This window comes from Microcebus murinus, chromosome 13, assembly GCF_040939455.1.
Source record: "Microcebus murinus isolate Inina chromosome 13, M.murinus_Inina_mat1.0, whole genome shotgun sequence".
Taxonomy (NCBI): Eukaryota; Metazoa; Chordata; class Mammalia; order Primates; family Cheirogaleidae; genus Microcebus; species Microcebus murinus.
In genome coordinates, this window is record NC_134116.1 from 82382241 (window position 1) to 82399927 (window position 17687).

The 17687-nt window shown below is 66.0% G+C and overlaps 1 protein-coding gene across 1 annotated transcript in view; it reads left to right on the top strand.

Moving 5' to 3' along the window:
* OBSCN (obscurin, cytoskeletal calmodulin and titin-interacting RhoGEF) overlaps nt 1-17687 on the top strand; it is a 116762-nt gene that overhangs the window by 97497 nt on the left and 1578 nt on the right. The window contains exons 68-84 of the mRNA XM_076009578.1: nt 56-126; nt 796-918; nt 1051-1190; nt 2012-2212; nt 2356-2438; nt 2762-2935; nt 3698-3854; nt 4059-4175; nt 4261-4425; nt 4565-4723; nt 4856-5033; nt 5276-5389; nt 10744-10911; nt 11148-11250; nt 11537-11666; nt 12831-12942; nt 15722-15764. Of these exons, the coding sequence (XP_075865693.1) occupies nt 56-126; nt 796-918; nt 1051-1190; nt 2012-2212; nt 2356-2438; nt 2762-2935; nt 3698-3854; nt 4059-4175; nt 4261-4425; nt 4565-4723; nt 4856-5033; nt 5276-5389; nt 10744-10911; nt 11148-11250; nt 11537-11666; nt 12831-12942; nt 15722-15764 (2238 nt within the window). The remainder of the gene's footprint in view (nt 1-55; nt 127-795; nt 919-1050; nt 1191-2011; nt 2213-2355; nt 2439-2761; nt 2936-3697; nt 3855-4058; nt 4176-4260; nt 4426-4564; nt 4724-4855; nt 5034-5275; nt 5390-10743; nt 10912-11147; nt 11251-11536; nt 11667-12830; nt 12943-15721; nt 15765-17687) is intronic.

Below are 17687 nucleotides of genomic sequence, written 5' to 3' on the forward strand. Positions count from 1 at the left end.
GGCAGAGGGTGGCGGGCAGCCCAGGCCCTCAGGACGCTTCCCCCCCCCCCCGCAGGACGACGCAGGCCATCTCGGCACAGGTGGCGGAGCCTGTGGGTCTGGCGGGCCTTGCCGGGCAGCGGAAAGGTACGGTCGGGCTGGGAGCATGTCCCCTCGGGGTGCGGGGGTCTGGGAGGCTGTGGGGCCCCTGGGCCCGGCCACCCAGCCCAGAGCTCGTGTCCAGCAGGCGGCGTGGACGCCTGGGCGCCGAGACAGAGGCGGGACGAACCCAGCTCGGCCCCACAGCCCTGGGTGCCTCCCACAGCCTCCACCCGGCTGCGTCCTCAGCCCCTCGACCACTGCCCTGCAGCCACGCTGGCTGCCACTGCCCCTCAGCTGTCCCTCGGCTGCCCATGGCTGTCCTTCGGCTGCCCCTCTGCTGCCCCTCTGCTGTCCCTCAGCTGTGTCCACTGTGCCCTTTGTCTGGACCTGATTTCTCTTGCTCTTGGTCCCCTTGGTCACACCTTGGCTCGACGCCATAGCCAGTGTGACTCCTTGTCCCAGCAAGTCCCTGCTGGCCCCATGCCTGCTGGCCACTTGGTCTCCCTGTCCTCTGCGGACACCAGCACCGCGAGGGGGCCTCGTCCCCGAGCTCGCTGTGTGGCGCAGAGCCCAGTAGGGCCTGCAGCTCGGCGGGCGCCCGGCGACCGTGTGGGGGGTACATGGTGACATCTGAGGGGTACATGGTGACCGTGTGGGGGTGCATGGTGACCGTGTGGGGGGTGCATGGCCATCTAGTGGGGCGTTGCACCCCAGGAGAGCTTCTGGTGGCCGAGGAGGGCCGCAGCCACCGGTCCCTCGCCGAGGTGGGCACGGAGGCGTTCCTGCAGAAACTCACCTCGCAGATCACCGAGATGGTGTCGGCCAAGATCACGCAGGGTGAGGGCCGGGCGTGCCGGGGTCCCGGGAGGGGGGCCGCAGCGGGGCGCCCGAGGCTCTGGGCACTGGCGGGCGACGGGGCGAGGGGTCCCGGGCTGGCCCTCTGGGGGTGTCACGGTCCTTGTGCCTCAGCCAAGCTGCAGGTGCCGGGCGGCGACAGCGACGAGGAGTCCAGGACGCCGTCCGCGTCCCCGAGGCACGGCCGCTCGCGGCCTCCCTCCAGCGCCCAGGAATCCTCCTCGGAGTCGGAGGACGGCGACCCCCGAGGGGAGGTGGGCAGGCGGCCGGGGGCAGGGCGGGGGCTCAGCCCTGAAGGGGGTGGGGGGCGGGAGGCGGGACCCCACCCTGGGCGCACGGGAGGCAGGAACCGGTGGGAGCGGGATCCTCCCCGCACGGGTGCCTGCAGAGACTTGGCTCCCGGTGGAGTCATTCGTTCGTTCATTCATTCATTCGAGAATGTGTCTCCTGCCCCCAGTGTACCAGGCTCCTATCTGTTAGGTCTCGGGGTGGCAGGTGGGAGCGTGATGGGGAGAAGGTGACCACGAGGCTCAGTGTAGACAGCCCTGGGCTGGCAACGCCAGGGGCTGCGGTGGTCCCTCAGCGGGGGAGGGTGGGTCAGGGTGTCACCCCTGTTTCCTGTTCTGCACAGGGGCGGGAACAGGTGCATGTGCAGAATGATTCTGAGGCCGGGCGCGGTGACCCACGCCTGTGATCCCGGGACTCTGGGAGGCTGAGGCGGGAGGATCACTTGAGCCCAGGAGTTTGAGACCAGCCTGAGCAACGTAGAGAGAGTCCGCATCTCTACAAAGAATTTTAAAAATTAGCCAGGCGTGGTGGTGTGCATCTGTAGTCCTAGCTACTCGGAAGGCTGAGGCAGGAGGCTCGCTTGAGCCCAGGAGTCGGAGGCTACAGTGAGCTGCGACAACGTCACAGCACTCTAGCCTGGTGATGGAGTGAGACCCTGTCTCAAAAAAAAAAAAAAAAATTATGCAGGGCACACACAGGGGAACCTGCCTGCAGTCCGGGGCTCTGCAGGCCTGGCTGGCACCTCCCTGGTTCCCCAGACTCAGACCGCCCCTCCCCTCCCCATCAGATCTTTGACATCTACGTGGTGACGGCCGACTACCTGCCCCTGGGCGCCGAGCCAGACGCCATCACGCTGCGGGAGGGCCAGTACGTGGAGGTGCTCGACTCAGCCCACCCGCTGCGCTGGCTCGTGCGCACCAAGCCCACCAAGTCCAGCCCGTCACGGCAGGGCTGGGTGTCGCCCGCCTACCTGGACAAGAGGCTCAAGGTACTGGACAGCTGAGGAGGAGGCAGGAGAGCCCTGGGGATCCTGGAGAGGCCCGGGGGTTGCCCCATTTGAGGGGCGAGAGCCCAACACCCACGGGCAGGACGGGGGCCCAGACCGCCTGCAATGAACTTGTTTCTCCCCAGCTGTCGCCTGAGTGGGGGCCCACTGAGGCCCCCGAGTTCCCTGGGGAGGCCGTGTCTGAAGACGAGTACAAGACCAGGCTGAGGTGAGTGGCCGGTGGGCCGCGCTGGCAGCCCTGGTGTCCCGCCGGCTGGGTCATCGCTCACAGCGACTGCTGGTCCCTGTCTGGGTGCAGGCCCAACCCTGGGGGCTGGGGTCTTGGCCGTGCTCTTCTTCTGCGGGCTCCTCTCTGATCCACCTGAGCCTCGTCAGGGGCGGCAGGGCAGAGGAGAGCAGAGCAGGCCCCGGCTCCACCCCTGGCTCCTGCCGCTGAGCCCTGGAAACCGCTGCAGCCATGCGGTGCCCCCGACCCCGTGCTGGAGCCCTGGCCCGCTGGTCTCCGCTCACGGCCGTGCCCCTCCTGCCCAGCTCGGCCATCCGGGAGCTGCTGAGCTCGGAGCAGGCGTTCGTGGACAAGCTGCAGTTCCTGCAGAGCCACCACATGCAGCACCTGGACCGCTGCCCCCACACGCCCGCGGCCGTGGCCAGCCAGAAGGCCGTCATCTTCCGCAACGTGCAGGACATCAGCCGCTTCCACAGCAGGTGGGCAGGGCTGCGTGCGCACACACACACGTGTGTGCCCGCTACAGGGGGCCAGGCAGGAGGTGGGGGGGAGAGAACGTGTGCTGGCTCATCTCTACACGGTGACACAGACATCCCCCAGGAGCGCAGACATGCGCACCTGGCTTGCAGTGGGAAGGCCTGCAGGATGCCTGCTGCTAGTGCATGTGCACAGCCCGCATGCACGCACACCCTCACCTGTGCACACAGGCACACGGACATGTATGTGCACATACGCAGGCTTTACACAGTGCACACCCCTGTACACGGCGCACACATGCACAACACACATATGCACCCACATACATGCGCACACCTGTGCACATGGGTGCGCGTGTATACACATGTCTCATACATCTGAGCTCCCTTGCACACCCACACAGCTATGCAAGTGCATACGTGTATACCCATGTGTACAACTGTGCATATGTGCATAAATGTTATACACACGCACATACGTGCACACACTATTCCTGAATACATGTGTACATGAACACCCTCGTGTCTGTGCCACTTGTGCATACATGCACACATGCATACGGCACATATCTGCGTATACATGGAGGAGCACACCATGTACACCGCACACATGCATGGGCACACACACTTGCGTACACACGCCTGCCTGTATGCTCACTCCCACAGCCCCACAGGGCCCAGCCCCTGGGCCGGGGCTCCCTCCCGCAGGTGAGGGCCCAGGGCGGGCTGGCGGACCACGGCCAGGTCCCGATGCCCTCCCTGCAGCTTCCTGCAGGAGCTGCAGCAGTGCGGCACGGACGACGACGTGGCCATGTGCTTCATCAAGAACCAGGCGGCCTTCGAGCAGTACCTGGAGTTCCTGGTGGGCCGGGTGCAGGCCGAGTCGGCGGTGCTCAGCACGGCCGTGCAGGAGTTCTACAAGGTGCCCGCCCCGCCCTGGGCCCCGTGCCGCCCCGGCCTGCGTCGTCGGAAGGCTGCCTTCCGGCTCTCGGGATCTGGGCAGAGGGAGAGGACCGGGGTGCGGGGCTGTGCGTGTGCACCGGGGCCACCCTCCAGCTCAGGGGGCACAGCCGGGTTGGGGGGAGCTTGTGTGTTCCCGCCCTGAAACCGCCCTTGCACCCCACAGAAGTACGCAGAGGAGGCACTGTTGCCCGGGGACCCCTCGCAGCCACCATTGCCGCCGCTGCAGCACTACCTGGAGCAGCCGGTGCAGCGCGTGCAGCGGTACCAGGCCCTGCTGAAGGTGCGTGGCGCCCGCCCCGTGCCCGGCCCCTCTGCCCGCGTGGCGGGTCTCCTGGCCCTAACACCCCCGTGCCCCGCGCCCCCAGGAGCTGATCCGCAACAAGGCCCGCAGCGGGCAGAACTGCGCGCTGCTGGAGCAGGCCTACGCCGTGGTGTCCGCCCTGCCGCAGCGCGCCGAGAACAAGCTGCACGTCTCGCTCATGGAGAACTACCCGGGCACCCTGGAGGCCCTGGGCGAGCCCATCCGCCAGGTCGGGCCGGGGGCCGCGTGCACACGTGGCGCTGGCGGGTGGCGGGGGCGCCGGGCACTGGGGCGGGGGGGGGGGGGGGGCGCCAGGCCCGCACCCCGGGGCCCCGGCCGACCGCAGGCTGACCGAGTTCACCCCGCAGGGCCACTTCATCGTGTGGGAGGGCGCGCCGGGGGCCCGCATGCCCTGGAAGGGCCACAACCGCCACGTCTTCCTCTTCCGCAACCACCTGGTGATCTGCAAGCCCCGGCGGGACTCGCGCACCGACACCTTCAGCTACGTGTTCCGGAACATGATGAAGGTGCGGGGCTGTGCTGGGCGGGCGGCGCCTCCCTGTCCCGCCTGCTCCGGGGTGGGCGTGGCGGCTCGGCCCCGCGGGGTGCCGCGTCTGTCCTGGCAGGCGGCGGTCAGCTCCCGTCCCTCCCGCCCACAGCTGAGCAGCGTGGACCTGAACGACCAGGTGGAGGGGGATGACCGGGCCTTCGAGGTGTGGCATGAGCGCGAGGACTCGGTGCGCAAGTACCTGCTGCAGGCGCGCACCGTCATCACCAAGAATGCCTGGGTGAAGGAGATCTGCGGCATCCAGCAGCGCCTGGCCCAGCCCGTGTGGCGTGAGTGACCGGCCAGGGCCGAGTGGGCCGGGGCTCCCCCTTGCGCCGTGTCGGCTTGGCCGTGCTCGGCCGGCAGCTCCCGGTCCCTCTAGGACCCTGCGTGAAGGACGGCACAGAAGGACAGTCCCCGAGGCAGCCGCACCCTTGGACTCGGGGCCCCCGGCATGGGGTGGGGTGGCCTGCTAAGGCGTCCGGAGCTCGACGGCCCCCCAGGGTGCTCAGAACCGCACGTGTGTCCTCAGGGCCCCCGGATTTCGAGGAGGAGCTGGCCGACTGCACGGCCGAGCTGGGCGAGACGGTGAAGCTGGCCTGCCGCGTCACGGGCACCCCCAAGCCCGTCGTCAGCTGGTACAAAGGTGCGCCCTGGCCCGGGGGCCCGTCGGGGGGTGCTGGCCCTGCGTTAGGGAAGAGCCGCCGGGCAGAAACGAGCTGTGGGAGGGCCCCGCGTGGCCTTTGGTGGTAGGGCCAGGGGCCTGAGGGACAGGCCCTTGTGTGTGTCACTTGTCCCCTACCCGGTCAAAGGCTGGGGCCATGGGATGTGGGCGCGGTGCAGAGAGGCAGGGAGCTCAGCAGTCCCCAGGTGGTCTCGCAGAACTTGGCAAGGCCGCTGCACTCAGGGGTGGGGTTAGTGCAGTGAAAGGACACAGGGCGCAGTCAGCCCAGGGAGGGGTGTGTAGGAAGTATTCAGGTGGCGCCAAGCATGTGCTTCCGGCTGCGTCCTCCCAGTGGGGTCCTGTGGGCAGCACATGTTTCTCCTCGGTCTGTGGGTTTGCTGGGCTTGGTCGTGGCTGACTGTGCATGCGGCCGACCTCGGTCTCCGGCACTGCCAGGGGCCGCACTGAGGCTGCGTGGCCTGGAGCCCTGGGAACCTCAGGATTGGCGTGGTGGTCTGATGTGGTCCCAGGCCCCCAGGGGAAACAGGTGCTGTCATCAGGACATCGCAGGGCACAAGGACAGACCTGCCTCTGGGCAGCATTGGTCCTCCAGTGGCTGGGACCATGCAGGGTTTCAAGCAGCTCTGGGACACAGTTTGTTTTCTGCCCTCTGTCACCTTGGCTGTCATACCTGGAACCCACGGGGGAGGGCTGAGAAGGGACAGGGAAGCCACCTTGGGGGCCACCGTGACCTGCGTGCTGGGGCTGGGTGCAGGTGCGGGTTGCATGCACAGCCGGCCGGCTGCTGGTGGGGAGGACGAGGGTGGGGACAGGTGGACATGGGGACACCCGCAGTCGGGACTGAGCACCCCAGGGACGGGCTGTGCTCACAGAGGTGGGGAGGGCCAGGGAGAGGCGGGGTGCAGACAGAGCTGCAGGGAGGGCTGGGAGGAGCCAGGTGCCCACAGACTCGGGTGGGGGTGTTGGGCGCCGTTAGCTCGTGTGGAATTTAGGGGAGGGGCTGGGCGGACACGGGAGATGAGGAGTTGCTGTGCAAATGACGTGGAGCGCGTGTGGAGACGTTCGTCCGAGCCTCGAGGCCTGGGGGCCCCTCCCAGGGTCTGGGAGATGACGGGGAACCAGCGAAGGGGACAGCAGCCAGAGCGACAGGGACCCAGGAAGCTGGGGAGAAGGGACTGCTGGGTGGGTCCCAGAAACTGTGCAAGTGTGCGGTCCTGCCACACACGCAGGCTGGCTGGCCCCAGTGTACACACACGCTACACACACTTGTGCACACATGTGTACTCACAAATGTGCATTACACGTGTGAACACGTGCACAATACCGATTTCATGTACATATGCACATGTCCACTAACACTACACACAGCACATATACATACATGTGACACATATGTGCATGGATGCACACTATATAGATACATGACATATATACCCAGATGCACATCACACACAATCATGCTTAGATGCACACTTCACATATACATACATACTATACAATATGCACACACAGATGTATGCTACACACATACATATCAATCCTGCCTATACACGTGCATATGTACACAGATACATACCATGCAGATACACAGCATGCATGCATGCATGGGTGCATACTATATGTGTAATGAACACTACATATATGCATACATGGATACATGTTACAAATATGCATGCGTAGATATGCACTGTACACATATGCATGAGTTAGATGCATGCTACATACATAGATACATGATGCATATATACATAGAAACACTATATGTGTATATATATGTACATAAATACATGCTCTAGACATATGGATACCACACATACACACATACATCACACCAACGTATATATGTACACAGATACATGCCAAACACATATACACACACCACATAGATATGTATATCTATGATATCTATGATATCTACATATTATACATATGTATGATACACGTGTATGCTACACACATATTCATAAGATGTTATTTACATTCATAAATACTATATACTTATATATATGCATGTATGCATGCCACACACATACAGATATATAGATATGATACACATATATGTATGTATTAGTAGGTACTATGTATGCATATCCACATAGTCATGCATATACACAGGTACATACTACACACATATTTGCATATGTACGTGCATAAATGTTACATGTATACATACACATAGACACAGTACGCAAACATGCATACATGTGTGTACACACACACACACAGAAGACACAGGACCTGTGGGGGGTCCAAGGCAAAGACGGTTTCTCATTCATTCCCATGCAGCAGCGGCCAGGGCAGCCTCACCCTAAGAGCTCTCCACACGGCTTACCCACGGGGGTCCCTGAAACACCTGAAGGCCCTTCGTGATGGCCCAAGGTGCAAGCTGCGTGTGTGTGGCGAGGCAGGTGTGTGCCTGGCGGCTGCAGGGGGGTCCTGAGGGCACAGTTACTGTTTACAGTTTGGGGGCCTCAGGGAGACGTGCATCAGCACAGGCTGACTGCGTGTCCCACATGTCCCTCCTGGCGTCACCTGGGCTGCCAGGTAGGCCACACCTGGGCTGGCTGACAAGCCTCCAGGTCTCTAGTTCAGTCCTAACGGCCGAGCCCAGTCCTGGTTTTAGAGCAGCTGCCCCAGGTCAGTCCTTCCTGTTCCGCTTGTCCGAGGCGAGCTGGGGGCATCTGTGTGCGCAGGAGTGACTGCGAGGCTGGGGCGGGATGTGTGGCCGGGCACGCAGGAGGACCGTCCCCTGTCCCCTGGCCGTCCCTTCACGAGCCGTGTCACCGTGCCTTGCAGGTTCAGGGGTCTGTGGGCCCCGTGCCCGGCGGTCCGACTGGCACGGCGGTGACCTCTGTGACGGGGCCTCGTGGTGGGGCGTCTGGCGCCAGGACGAGGCCTCACGGCCCTTGCGGTTTCCCCATAAGGGCTAAGGGCGCCTGCAAGGGGGCAGGACCGGCCGTGAATCCCTCCGGGCCGCCTCCTGCGGCACGTCACCCCAGTCGCTGTGGCAGATGCCATCAGGGCACCCGGGGTGCAGGCTATCACTGGCGTGTCCCCCACGTTTGCCCTCGTGGCAGTGGATGGGATGGGGTTGGTCTCGGGGAGTCTCCAGCAACCCGGCCACGGCCCAGACTCAAACCCTCCGCCGCCGAAGCCGGGCGGGAGGCGCAGGAGCCCCGGCTGCTGCTCCTGAACACGGCCGGGTGCCATCCCCTCGCCCCAAGCTAGCCGAGCCCGGTCCAGCCACCTGCCTGCCATGGCAGGTGCTGGCCCGTCCCCTGCGCCCAGCGCGTGTGCGGGTTTCCGTGGCTGTGGCGTGACGGGGACTCCTCCTCGGGCCCAGTGTGGTCCCAGTGTCTTCGGTGAACCAGCGAAGTCCCGGCGGGCACTGGGGGAGAGAGCGCCGCCCGGGCACGCCAGGTCTGCCTTGGAGCCCGCTCCCCAGGGCTCAGGTGCAGCCGCCTGCCTCGCTGCTTCTCGTCAAGGGGCCAGACAAGCGGAGGAAGAGGCCCACGGAGCTGCCCTGCCCTTCCTTCCAGCAGGCCGTGTCTCTGACAGTCTCCCCTTCTTGTCACCAAAATTGCAAATCAAAAACCGAGTGGGGCCGGAGAGCTCACCCTGCCCGCTGGCTTGGTGTAGACGCGAGACTCGAGTGACACATGACACGAGTCTCCGGGGCCAGAGACGTAGACTCTGTCGTACCAGCAGGGCAGCGTGTGGAGTCGGTTCCCCGCGCCCCAGTCTCCTCAGCGAGAGACGGGGAGAGCCGGGTGTCAGCTGCACCCCAAGAGAGAACCCCCAAATCTGAGGAGATGCTGAACTTGCAGGGGCTGCTGGCACACCCGCCCCCGCTCCCCCCGGAGTTAGCAGGGGACTCACTACCCCGGAATGCGAAATGCCAAAGTCTGCCCGGAAAGGGCGAGAAGGGCTTTCTCCCACTGCCCTGGGCGCGTCCAGCGAGGGAGGGGACATCACGGCGTTGCTGTCCTTGGGGGACCGTCCCGAGCCCGGCTGTGCGTGTCTCTGCTCAGAGCGTGGACGGGGGAGTCTGAGGAGGCCAGAGGGACCGAGCTTTGGCCGAGGGTGTGGGGACGGGTCTAGGAGGGGCTGGGGGGACGGCTGGAGGCCGGGTGGCGACAGAGACGTGCAGGGAACGGAGGCCGTAGCTTCTTTTGTTGTTTTTTAAAAAATAATCTAAAATGCTTTTCTTTGGTTCGATGCAACCTAGAACCAGCGCTGTGGGAGCCTTTGTGAGTGAGGCGTCGTAGGGAGCGCCCAGAGCCGTGTGGCGTGTGCCGTGCAGTGTTGCGTAGCTAGGCGTCGCGGGGAGGGGCTGTCCGCGGGGGAGTGTCGCCCTGCGGCGGCCGGCTGGGCGGTTGGGCGGACGTTCCCACCAGGGCGGTGCGTTCCGCGTTTCCGGTCCCCGTGTTGTCGTGGGAAGGCCAGGTGCTGCCTGCCTTCGGGACACGTCAGAGACTTCTTCCCCGTCCTCCAGGGCACGTCCCGCACAAGGGCACTGGGCGGAGGGCGTGTCGGCGTGTTCTGCGCGGGGGGGGGGGGGGGGGGGGGGGGGGGGGGGCGGATACGGCGCTCTGGGCATCCGCCTTCAGGACAGGCGGCAGGAGGCGGCCCCAGGGCCCCGGGGGAGGGTCTGCTCCTGCCGGGCGCGATGTGCGCCCATCCGTGGCGCGGCCTGGGGAGGGTGTGCAAGAGGGGCCGGGCACCGGGTTAGTGCCGCTCACTGTATGGGAGCCCTTCGAGTCGGCCAGGGGGGACCCTCCCGTCTGCCTCCGCAGGGCTGGCGGGCGGCTGTGCGCAGGGGGTGTGGGTGATTGTGAGACGGGGCTCTGGCTAGGCGGGCCCCGACGAGTGGGGTGCGGTGGGCGCGGCAGGTCCCGGGAGTCGCAGGGGCGATGGGGAGGTGGGGTGACCGAGGATTTTGCTGTCTGAGGGGGGGTGTCCTCTGCAGAGTTCAGGTCCCCTGGCGCAGCCCTGGGCTCCAGCTGGCGTCCAAGCTGGGCAGAGAGAGAGACAGAGACCAGAGAGACAGAGATAGACAAAGTTAGAGAGACAGAGAGGACAGAGATAAAAGAGATACTGAGAGACAAAGACAGAGACAAGGAAAGACAGAGAGACAGATGGAGACAGGGGACAGGGGGAGGCTGGCCTGTCCCCAGAGCCCCTGGGCGCCTTGGGAGCCCACCCAGCAGGGTGCACGCCGGGCCCCGTGGCCCCGCCGGAGACAGCACGCTGCAGGGGGGCCCAGCTGCTCCTCCCCATGGGGTCCCACTGGTGACGCCCTCTCGCCCTCCCAGACGGCAAGCCAGTGGAGGTGGACCCGCACCACATCCTCATCGAGGACGCCGACGGCTCCTGCGCCCTCATCCTGGACACCCTGACGGGCTCGGACTCCGGCCAGTACATGTGCTTCGCGGCCAGCGCCGCCGGCAACGCCAGCACGCTGGGCAAGATCCTTGTGCAAGGTGGGCGGGAGGGCCAGACGGCGGGGCAGCGGGAGGGTGTGGACGCCAGCCGCGGTCTGGGGGCTCGCCGAGGGTCAGAGGGCACCAGCGGGGTTGGCTCTGTCATGGCACCTCCATGTCCCCGTCTGAGTCTCCCCGTCCCTGTCCCTGTCCCCGTCCCCATCTGAGTCTCCCCATCCCTGTCCCTGTCCCCGTCCCCATCTGAGTCTCCCCATCCCTGTCTGCCGCATCTGCAGTGCCCCCTCGGTTCGTGAAGAAGGTGCAGGCGGCTCCCTTCGTGGAGGGCGAGGACGCCCAGCTCACCTGCACCGTGGAAGGCGCCCCGGCCCCCCAGATCAGGTGGGACCCCGCCCAGCGGGGCAGTGAGGGGGTCGGCCCTGCCTGTGGGGCGAGGCGTGTGCTGTGTGTTCCCCAGGCGGGGCCAGGCTGGACACGTGACCACGGCCTTCACCTGCAAAGCGGGTGCCTGGGCCCTGCCTGCCCCAGGAGGGCACGGCCGGTGGATTTCGGCCGCTGGCGGGGCTCTCTGCGGGCCCGGGCAGGTGCCGTGAGGACGCTGGGTCGGCTGGTGGGGCAGAGGGTGGTGGTCGGGCCCGGCCTCACGGGCTGTCTGGGTGGCTTGCAGGTGGTACAAGGACGGCGCCCCACTGGCGCCTGACGGCAAGTACCGCGTGCTGAGCGAGCCCCACAGCGGCATCCTGGTGCTGGGGATCCGGGCGGCCAGCAAGGAGGACCTGGGCTACTACGAGTGTGAGGTGAGCCATGGGGGGAAGTGGGGCCGGGGGCTCCGGGGAGAGGCCAGGGGCCAGCGTGCCCACTGTCACCCATGTCCCTCCTGCCAGGCGGGGACGCCAGGCTGCTCTCGCCCTGTCCTCAGCCACGCCGCCCCCACGCTCTGGCCTTCCTCCTCCGCCGAGGCCTCCCACCCCTCCCACGTGGAAGCGGGTGCCTGTTCTCGGTGTCCTGCGACAGCTCAGGGCGCCACTCGGCGTTTGCTTCCTGGGGGCACCTGGTACCGACCTCCTAAATTTCATCGTTCCAGTAAAAACGGAGCGTCAGTCACCCAGCATTGCCCAGCTTCACCTGCAGACGGACAGAGCTGCCCTCTGCACCTGTCACCATGTCACAGGGTGGGGGCAGGGGCTCCCGGGGTTGGGGCCTGGCGTGAGGCCCCACGGTGGCCCGCAGTGGGCGTGTGCTGACTACAGGGGCCCTGGGAGCTCCTGTCCAGCCACCAGCCTCCCCGTGTGGCTGCTGCCCACGGCCGGCCCCAGGACGCAGGGACCCACGTGAGCTGTGCACTGACGCTGCCTAGTGCAGTCGCTGTGGCCACGCCGAGGGATTTAAACTTCAATTTAAATCAGTTAAAGGAGCCAGTGCGGTGGTTCACGCCTGTAATCCCAGCATTTTGGGAGGCTGAGGCAAGAGAATCGCTTGAGGCCAGGAGTTTGAGACCAACCTGGGCAGCATAGTGAGACCCCGTCTTAGTCAAAAATTTTTAAAATTAGCTGGGTGTCATGGGGCCTCTAGTCCCAACTACTCAGGAGGCTGAGGCAGGAGGATCGCTGAGCCCAGGGGTTTGGAAGTTGCTGTGAGCTAGGCTGATGCCACTTTTAGCCTGGATGACAGAGTGAGACCTTGTCTCTAAAAATCAATCAAAAAAATAAGTCAGTTAAGGGCAAATCCAGTGGAAGATTCTGCTCCTCGGCCACGCCGGCCCCTCCCCAGGGACTCGGAGCCCCGAGTGCCGGGCGGCCCCAGACAGGGCACATGGGCACGCGGCCCAGCTGCAGGAGGCTCCGGGGCGGCAGGGTCCCCAGGTGGGGCCGCTGTGCTGCAGACGGTCGACCTGCCCCAAACAGAGCGGCGGGCCCTCGGGGAGCCTCAGGCTCTGAGCAGGCCTCTGCCGTCCCCCACAGCTGGTGAACCGGCTGGGGTCCACGCGAGGCGGCGCGGACCTGTGCATGCAGAGCCCCGCGGTGAGGGCCCGGGAGCAGCGCCACCGCCAGCAGCTCGTGGCCGCCGTGGAAGGTAGGTCCCGGCCCGGCGGTGCGGGCTCGGCGGCTCCCAGGCTGGGCCCTCCACAGGCCTGGCGGCACCGGGGGTGGGAGGCTGCAGGCTGGAGGCTGCAAGTTAGAGGCCACAGGCGGGGGGGGGGGGGGGTCACAGGTGGGAGGCTACAGGTTGGAGGCTGAGGTGGGAGGTGCAGGTGAGAGGCTGCAGGTGGGAGGCTTAAGGTTGGAAGATGCAGGTGGGAGGGTTCAAATTGGAGACTGCAGGTGGGAGGCTGTAGGTTGGAGGCTGCAGGTGGGAGGTGCAGGTGGGAGGCACAGGTGGGAGGCGCAGGTTAGAGGGTGCAGGTGGGAGGTGCAGGTGGGAGGCACAGGTGGGAGGCGCAGGTTAGAGGGTGCAGGTGGGAGGTGCAGGTGGGAGGCACAGGTGGGAGGCTGCGGGTGGGAGGCTGAGGCGTCTCCCTTCCAGTTGAGGTGCTTCCTGGAGCAGGAGGCTGCAGAGGTGGCACCTGGTGGGAGGCGCAGGGCGGGTCACAAACACAGTGTTTGAGTGAAGGCTGTAAAGGGAGCCCTGCTTGCCACCCTGGCGAGATGGCACTCTGCGCAGAGGCCAGTGGGGCTGGAGCCGGACAGGAAGGACGTCTCTGAGGAAGACGGTCCCCGCCCAGGGCGGAGGGTGAGGCTGCCGGCCCCAGCTTGGCTCCCAGGCGCGTGTGGGGCCCTCCGTGCAGGGCAGAGCTAGCGGGAGACGCGCCACCGGCTGGGTGGGGTGGCCAGCACGGCTGCGACGAGGGCCCGGCGCTCTGGGAGCCTCAGGCTCTGCGGGTTGCACACTGTGGCTCCGCCTCCCTGGCCTGGCCTGGCCGGGCTACTCCTGGGGGCTGGGGAGGGGCTGGGCAGCTCCATGAGCCCCATGGGGTCACCAGGAGTTGGGGGGGGCAGCCAGGTGGGGGGGGGCGTCCAGCGTCTGTCCTAGACCTCCCAGCCGGGGCATGAGGGTGAGGCCCGGCTGACGCTGGGTGGAATGCGGCCCCCGCTGCGGGTGGGCCGGAGTGCATGGCAGCCTCCAAGGCCACTGGGGAGCCAGCCCGGGCCCGGGGTCTGGACGTCGGTTTCTCATGGGAGCGTCACAGGGCTGGGCTGCCCGGGGTGTTCACACCTGCCAGGATGCTCACGGAGCCCCTCCCTCGCTGGGCCCTTGTGTGTCACCCCCGGAGGGCCGTGGCACCCCATGTCCAACGTGTCCCTGGGAGCCCTGTGGCCTCCGTCGGCCCCGCAGCGTCACGCACAGACACTCTGCCGCCGCGCACTCAGCTCCTCGCATCTCGCGGCCGGGAGATGCCCCCGGGGACGCCCAGGCTCTCCTGCTGGTGGTGGAGGGTCCCCCGGCCGTTCGCTGGGTCGTCACCACGGTCTCTCTCTGGGAACAGCGGAGGGCGGCCTCGTGAGACAGAGCGGTCGGCCGGCCTGGAAGGGCCGGGAGTCAGAGCCCAGCGCCTGCCGCTTGCTAACTCCTGTCCCGCTGCTCCCTCCTAACCCGGCGGCTCCGGCTGTGAGCTCGCTGCGCCCGGAGCCTGCTTCGCACGGCTGCACGCCTGCGGTCGCAGACGCTCGCTCGGGGCCCGGAGCTGGCCGGGTGCAGGTCAGGTCCTGAACAGAGGTGCCAGGGGAGGAGCCCCAGCGCTGCCCGGCTGTCCGCTCGGCACACAGGCCGGCCTGCAGGCGCTGCACACGTGGCTTTCTCTGCAGCCCCCTTAGTCTAACTCGCAGAGCTTTGGGCCAGACCCCATTCTCTTCCTGGGGGGCAGCCTGTGCACACACATGCCTACACATGTTTACACATGTGCACGCACACATATGTGTATGCGTGCACATACATGTGCATGTGTCTACACATGCGCGTGCATGCACGCAAACGCACAGTACGTGTGGCTCCCAAGTGCACACACAGACACCACTGGCGCATGTAGCTCAGGAGCACCCCCCCTCAGACAGCTGTCACAGTCGCCCGGTGTCTCAGAGAAACAGCTGTATGTGGCAGCGTGGCAGAGTGGGGAGCCCCGCAGGCTGGCGAGAGGGTCCAGCTGGCCGAGGCCGGGCGGGGAGATCTCTTTGTCCCGCCTGACGCCGCCCGGGAGCTGCAGGCACAACAGGTGGCTGCCCCTAGACGGGCCCCTCCCGGCTCTGGGACTCAGGGTCCCCATCTGCCAGACAGGAACCGCAGGCCTGCCCCGCCGGCTCCGGGCAGGAAGTTGCTAGGAAAACCAGGAGAGGCCCCCGAGCTCGTGGGCCAGGTGCTCCCTAGGGAGACAGTGCCCCCTCGCTCAGAGCCCAGGGCCCCGCAGGCGGCCCCTGGTGCTGTTCTCGGCAGGACTTCCGTGGCCTCGTGCCACGGAGCCCAGATGTGCCGCTTTCAGGACTGCAGATCCCTCTCCCAGGATGCGCCGAGTGCCAGCGTGGCCTCTGGCTTCCCCCTTCCGTCCCCGCTCCAGGACTCAGACCTGAGGCCTGAAGGGCGCCTTCAGCACACGGCAGAGGGACAAGCCGGTTCTGGTGCGGGCAGCCTAGGCAGGGTCCCTACATCCTGGCAGCTCCCGCAGGGCCTCCCAGAGAGACGCCGCACGCACTGCGGCCACCTCCGCACGCCCAGCCGCTCGAGGCAGGCTCCGTCCCCCACCCCAGAGAGCAGGGACCCGAGGCTCCCAGCGGGGACGCGCTGCCCAGGGGCAGCCGAGCAGGGCCCTGTGCCGCCGCGCTGGCTGCTCTAACCCTCGCTATTCCGACTGTTTTCTTTGTAGTCACTGAGCAAGAGACTAAAGTCCCCAAGAAAACCGTCATCATGTAAGTGCAGGCGTGTTCCTAACCTTCCTTCTGACTGCAGTGCCCTCCTGCATGCCACTAACCCGCCTGGACCGCGCCTGGCCGCCCGCCCGCCCTGCTGCCTGCTCACGCAGCCCCGCTGTCCCCGCGGACGGCCGGCACCTCGCAGACACTCGCGGGTAGCTTCTCACGTCACCACCTTCGCCGGGGACCTTGATGTGACCCTCACGGCTCACAGGTCTCTCTCCCAGGGTGTCAGCCCTCCGTGCCCCACAGCCTGGGGACACTCACAGTGCACACCACCCCGGGCTCGGCCAGGGCTCGGACCCAAATCACACCCGCCAAGGTGAAGCAGGGCCTCAGAGCGGCTTCCCTCCGCCCTGCGCACGCCGGGGCTGGCCGTGCTGTCCGTGGTCACGGAGACACTCCACGTCGCACTTGACGGCCACGCCGTGTGGCTGCTGGCCTTTGGGGTGTGCCTATTGTGGCTAAACAACTGGGTTTTAAATTGTATTTTATTAATTTGGATTTAACTTGAATAATGCAGCCGTAGTGGAGAGCACAGTCCTGGGACCCTTTGAGGTCCCCAAGCCCAGTGGTGACATTTGGAGTGTGGGGAAACTGAGGTTCAGGGGAGAGAGGAGGCTGGCTCAGAGCTAAGGACAGAAGCCCTGGGAGGCCCCGTTTCCCGGGGCCACGCCCACTGTCTCCTCCTCCTCTGCCGGCGCCTTCAAGGCCGGGGAAGCCGCACAGGCTGCTGCTGATGAGATGACACAGGGGACCAGAGCCAGGCGAACCCACGGAGTGCAGGACTGGCTTTGACCTGGGTCACCTGGCAGCACTTCCCATACGAGGCGCTTGCGGGTGGAGGTGGCGGGGGGCTCACAACAGCTAGGAGGCCGGAGGGACCGAGAAGCTCCAGGATGGGAAACTCGTTAGCTCCCCGCCGACCTCCAGCCTCCCAGCGGGGCTGCGGTCGGCCAGGCGGTTGCACAATGCCCGGCCAGGCGCCCGGTGAGACCCTGGAAGGCTCACCCTTCCCCGCCTTTCTCCTCCCCTCCCCCCGAGCGTAGGTTGGTGCCGCCCCACGGTAGATGGGCCGCCGGGGTGGCGGTGAGCACCATTCCTGGAGGCGTGCACCCACGTCCTGGCCGCACGCAGATCAGGTCCACCTTTGATCCACCTTTTACCTGAGCAGGCCGCGCCTCCCGGCCGGCCCCAGCTTCCCCACCGTCAGGGGGTGTGACCTGCCGTGGCTGTGTGCCCCGAGGGTCGGCCACACGACTGTGTCCAAGCGGAGCCAGAGTCAGACAAAAGGGAGGCTGAACGAGGGAGCGAGACACACACAGCACCTCAGTCACAGCAGGCCGCTGGCAGCAGCCTGGCCGGCACCACACACACGCCACGACACCCCTCCCCCAGCCCGGGGGATGCAGGTCTCGGGCCTTGCCGGGCCTGGCGCCCGCAGGCCAGGGCTCAGCCCTCCCCGCCCAGCGCCCTGCACGCACTGCGGCATGAGCTCTGTGCCCACGTCCCTCACCGGGGGTCTGGGGCAGCAGGTGCCGCCCGCTGAGAGCCGGTGGGCGAGCCCTCTCCTGGGACACAAAGCACAGGGCCTGCTGCTGGGGGGAGGGGGGCCGGCCAGGGGCACCTTGCCAGTATGGACTTGGCCTGGTTTTAGAGGCGCTTGTCCGTGCCACGTGGCGTGGGCCTCTCCAGGCTCCCGTTTCCAGGTCTTTGCACCAGAGCCTGAGGTCGGCCACGCGGGACTTTGTGCTTTGTTTCTTCACCTCTCTGGCTCGGGGCTCTGCGGGCCGGGCTCCAGAGCATGTGTAGGAGTTTGCTTGTGCAGTTTCACCGCTGGCTCGCTGGCACACTAACCTGCTCTCTCTCGCACGACCCTGGGTGCCCACCCACCTGTCTCGGGCCCTCTCCGCTCCCCAG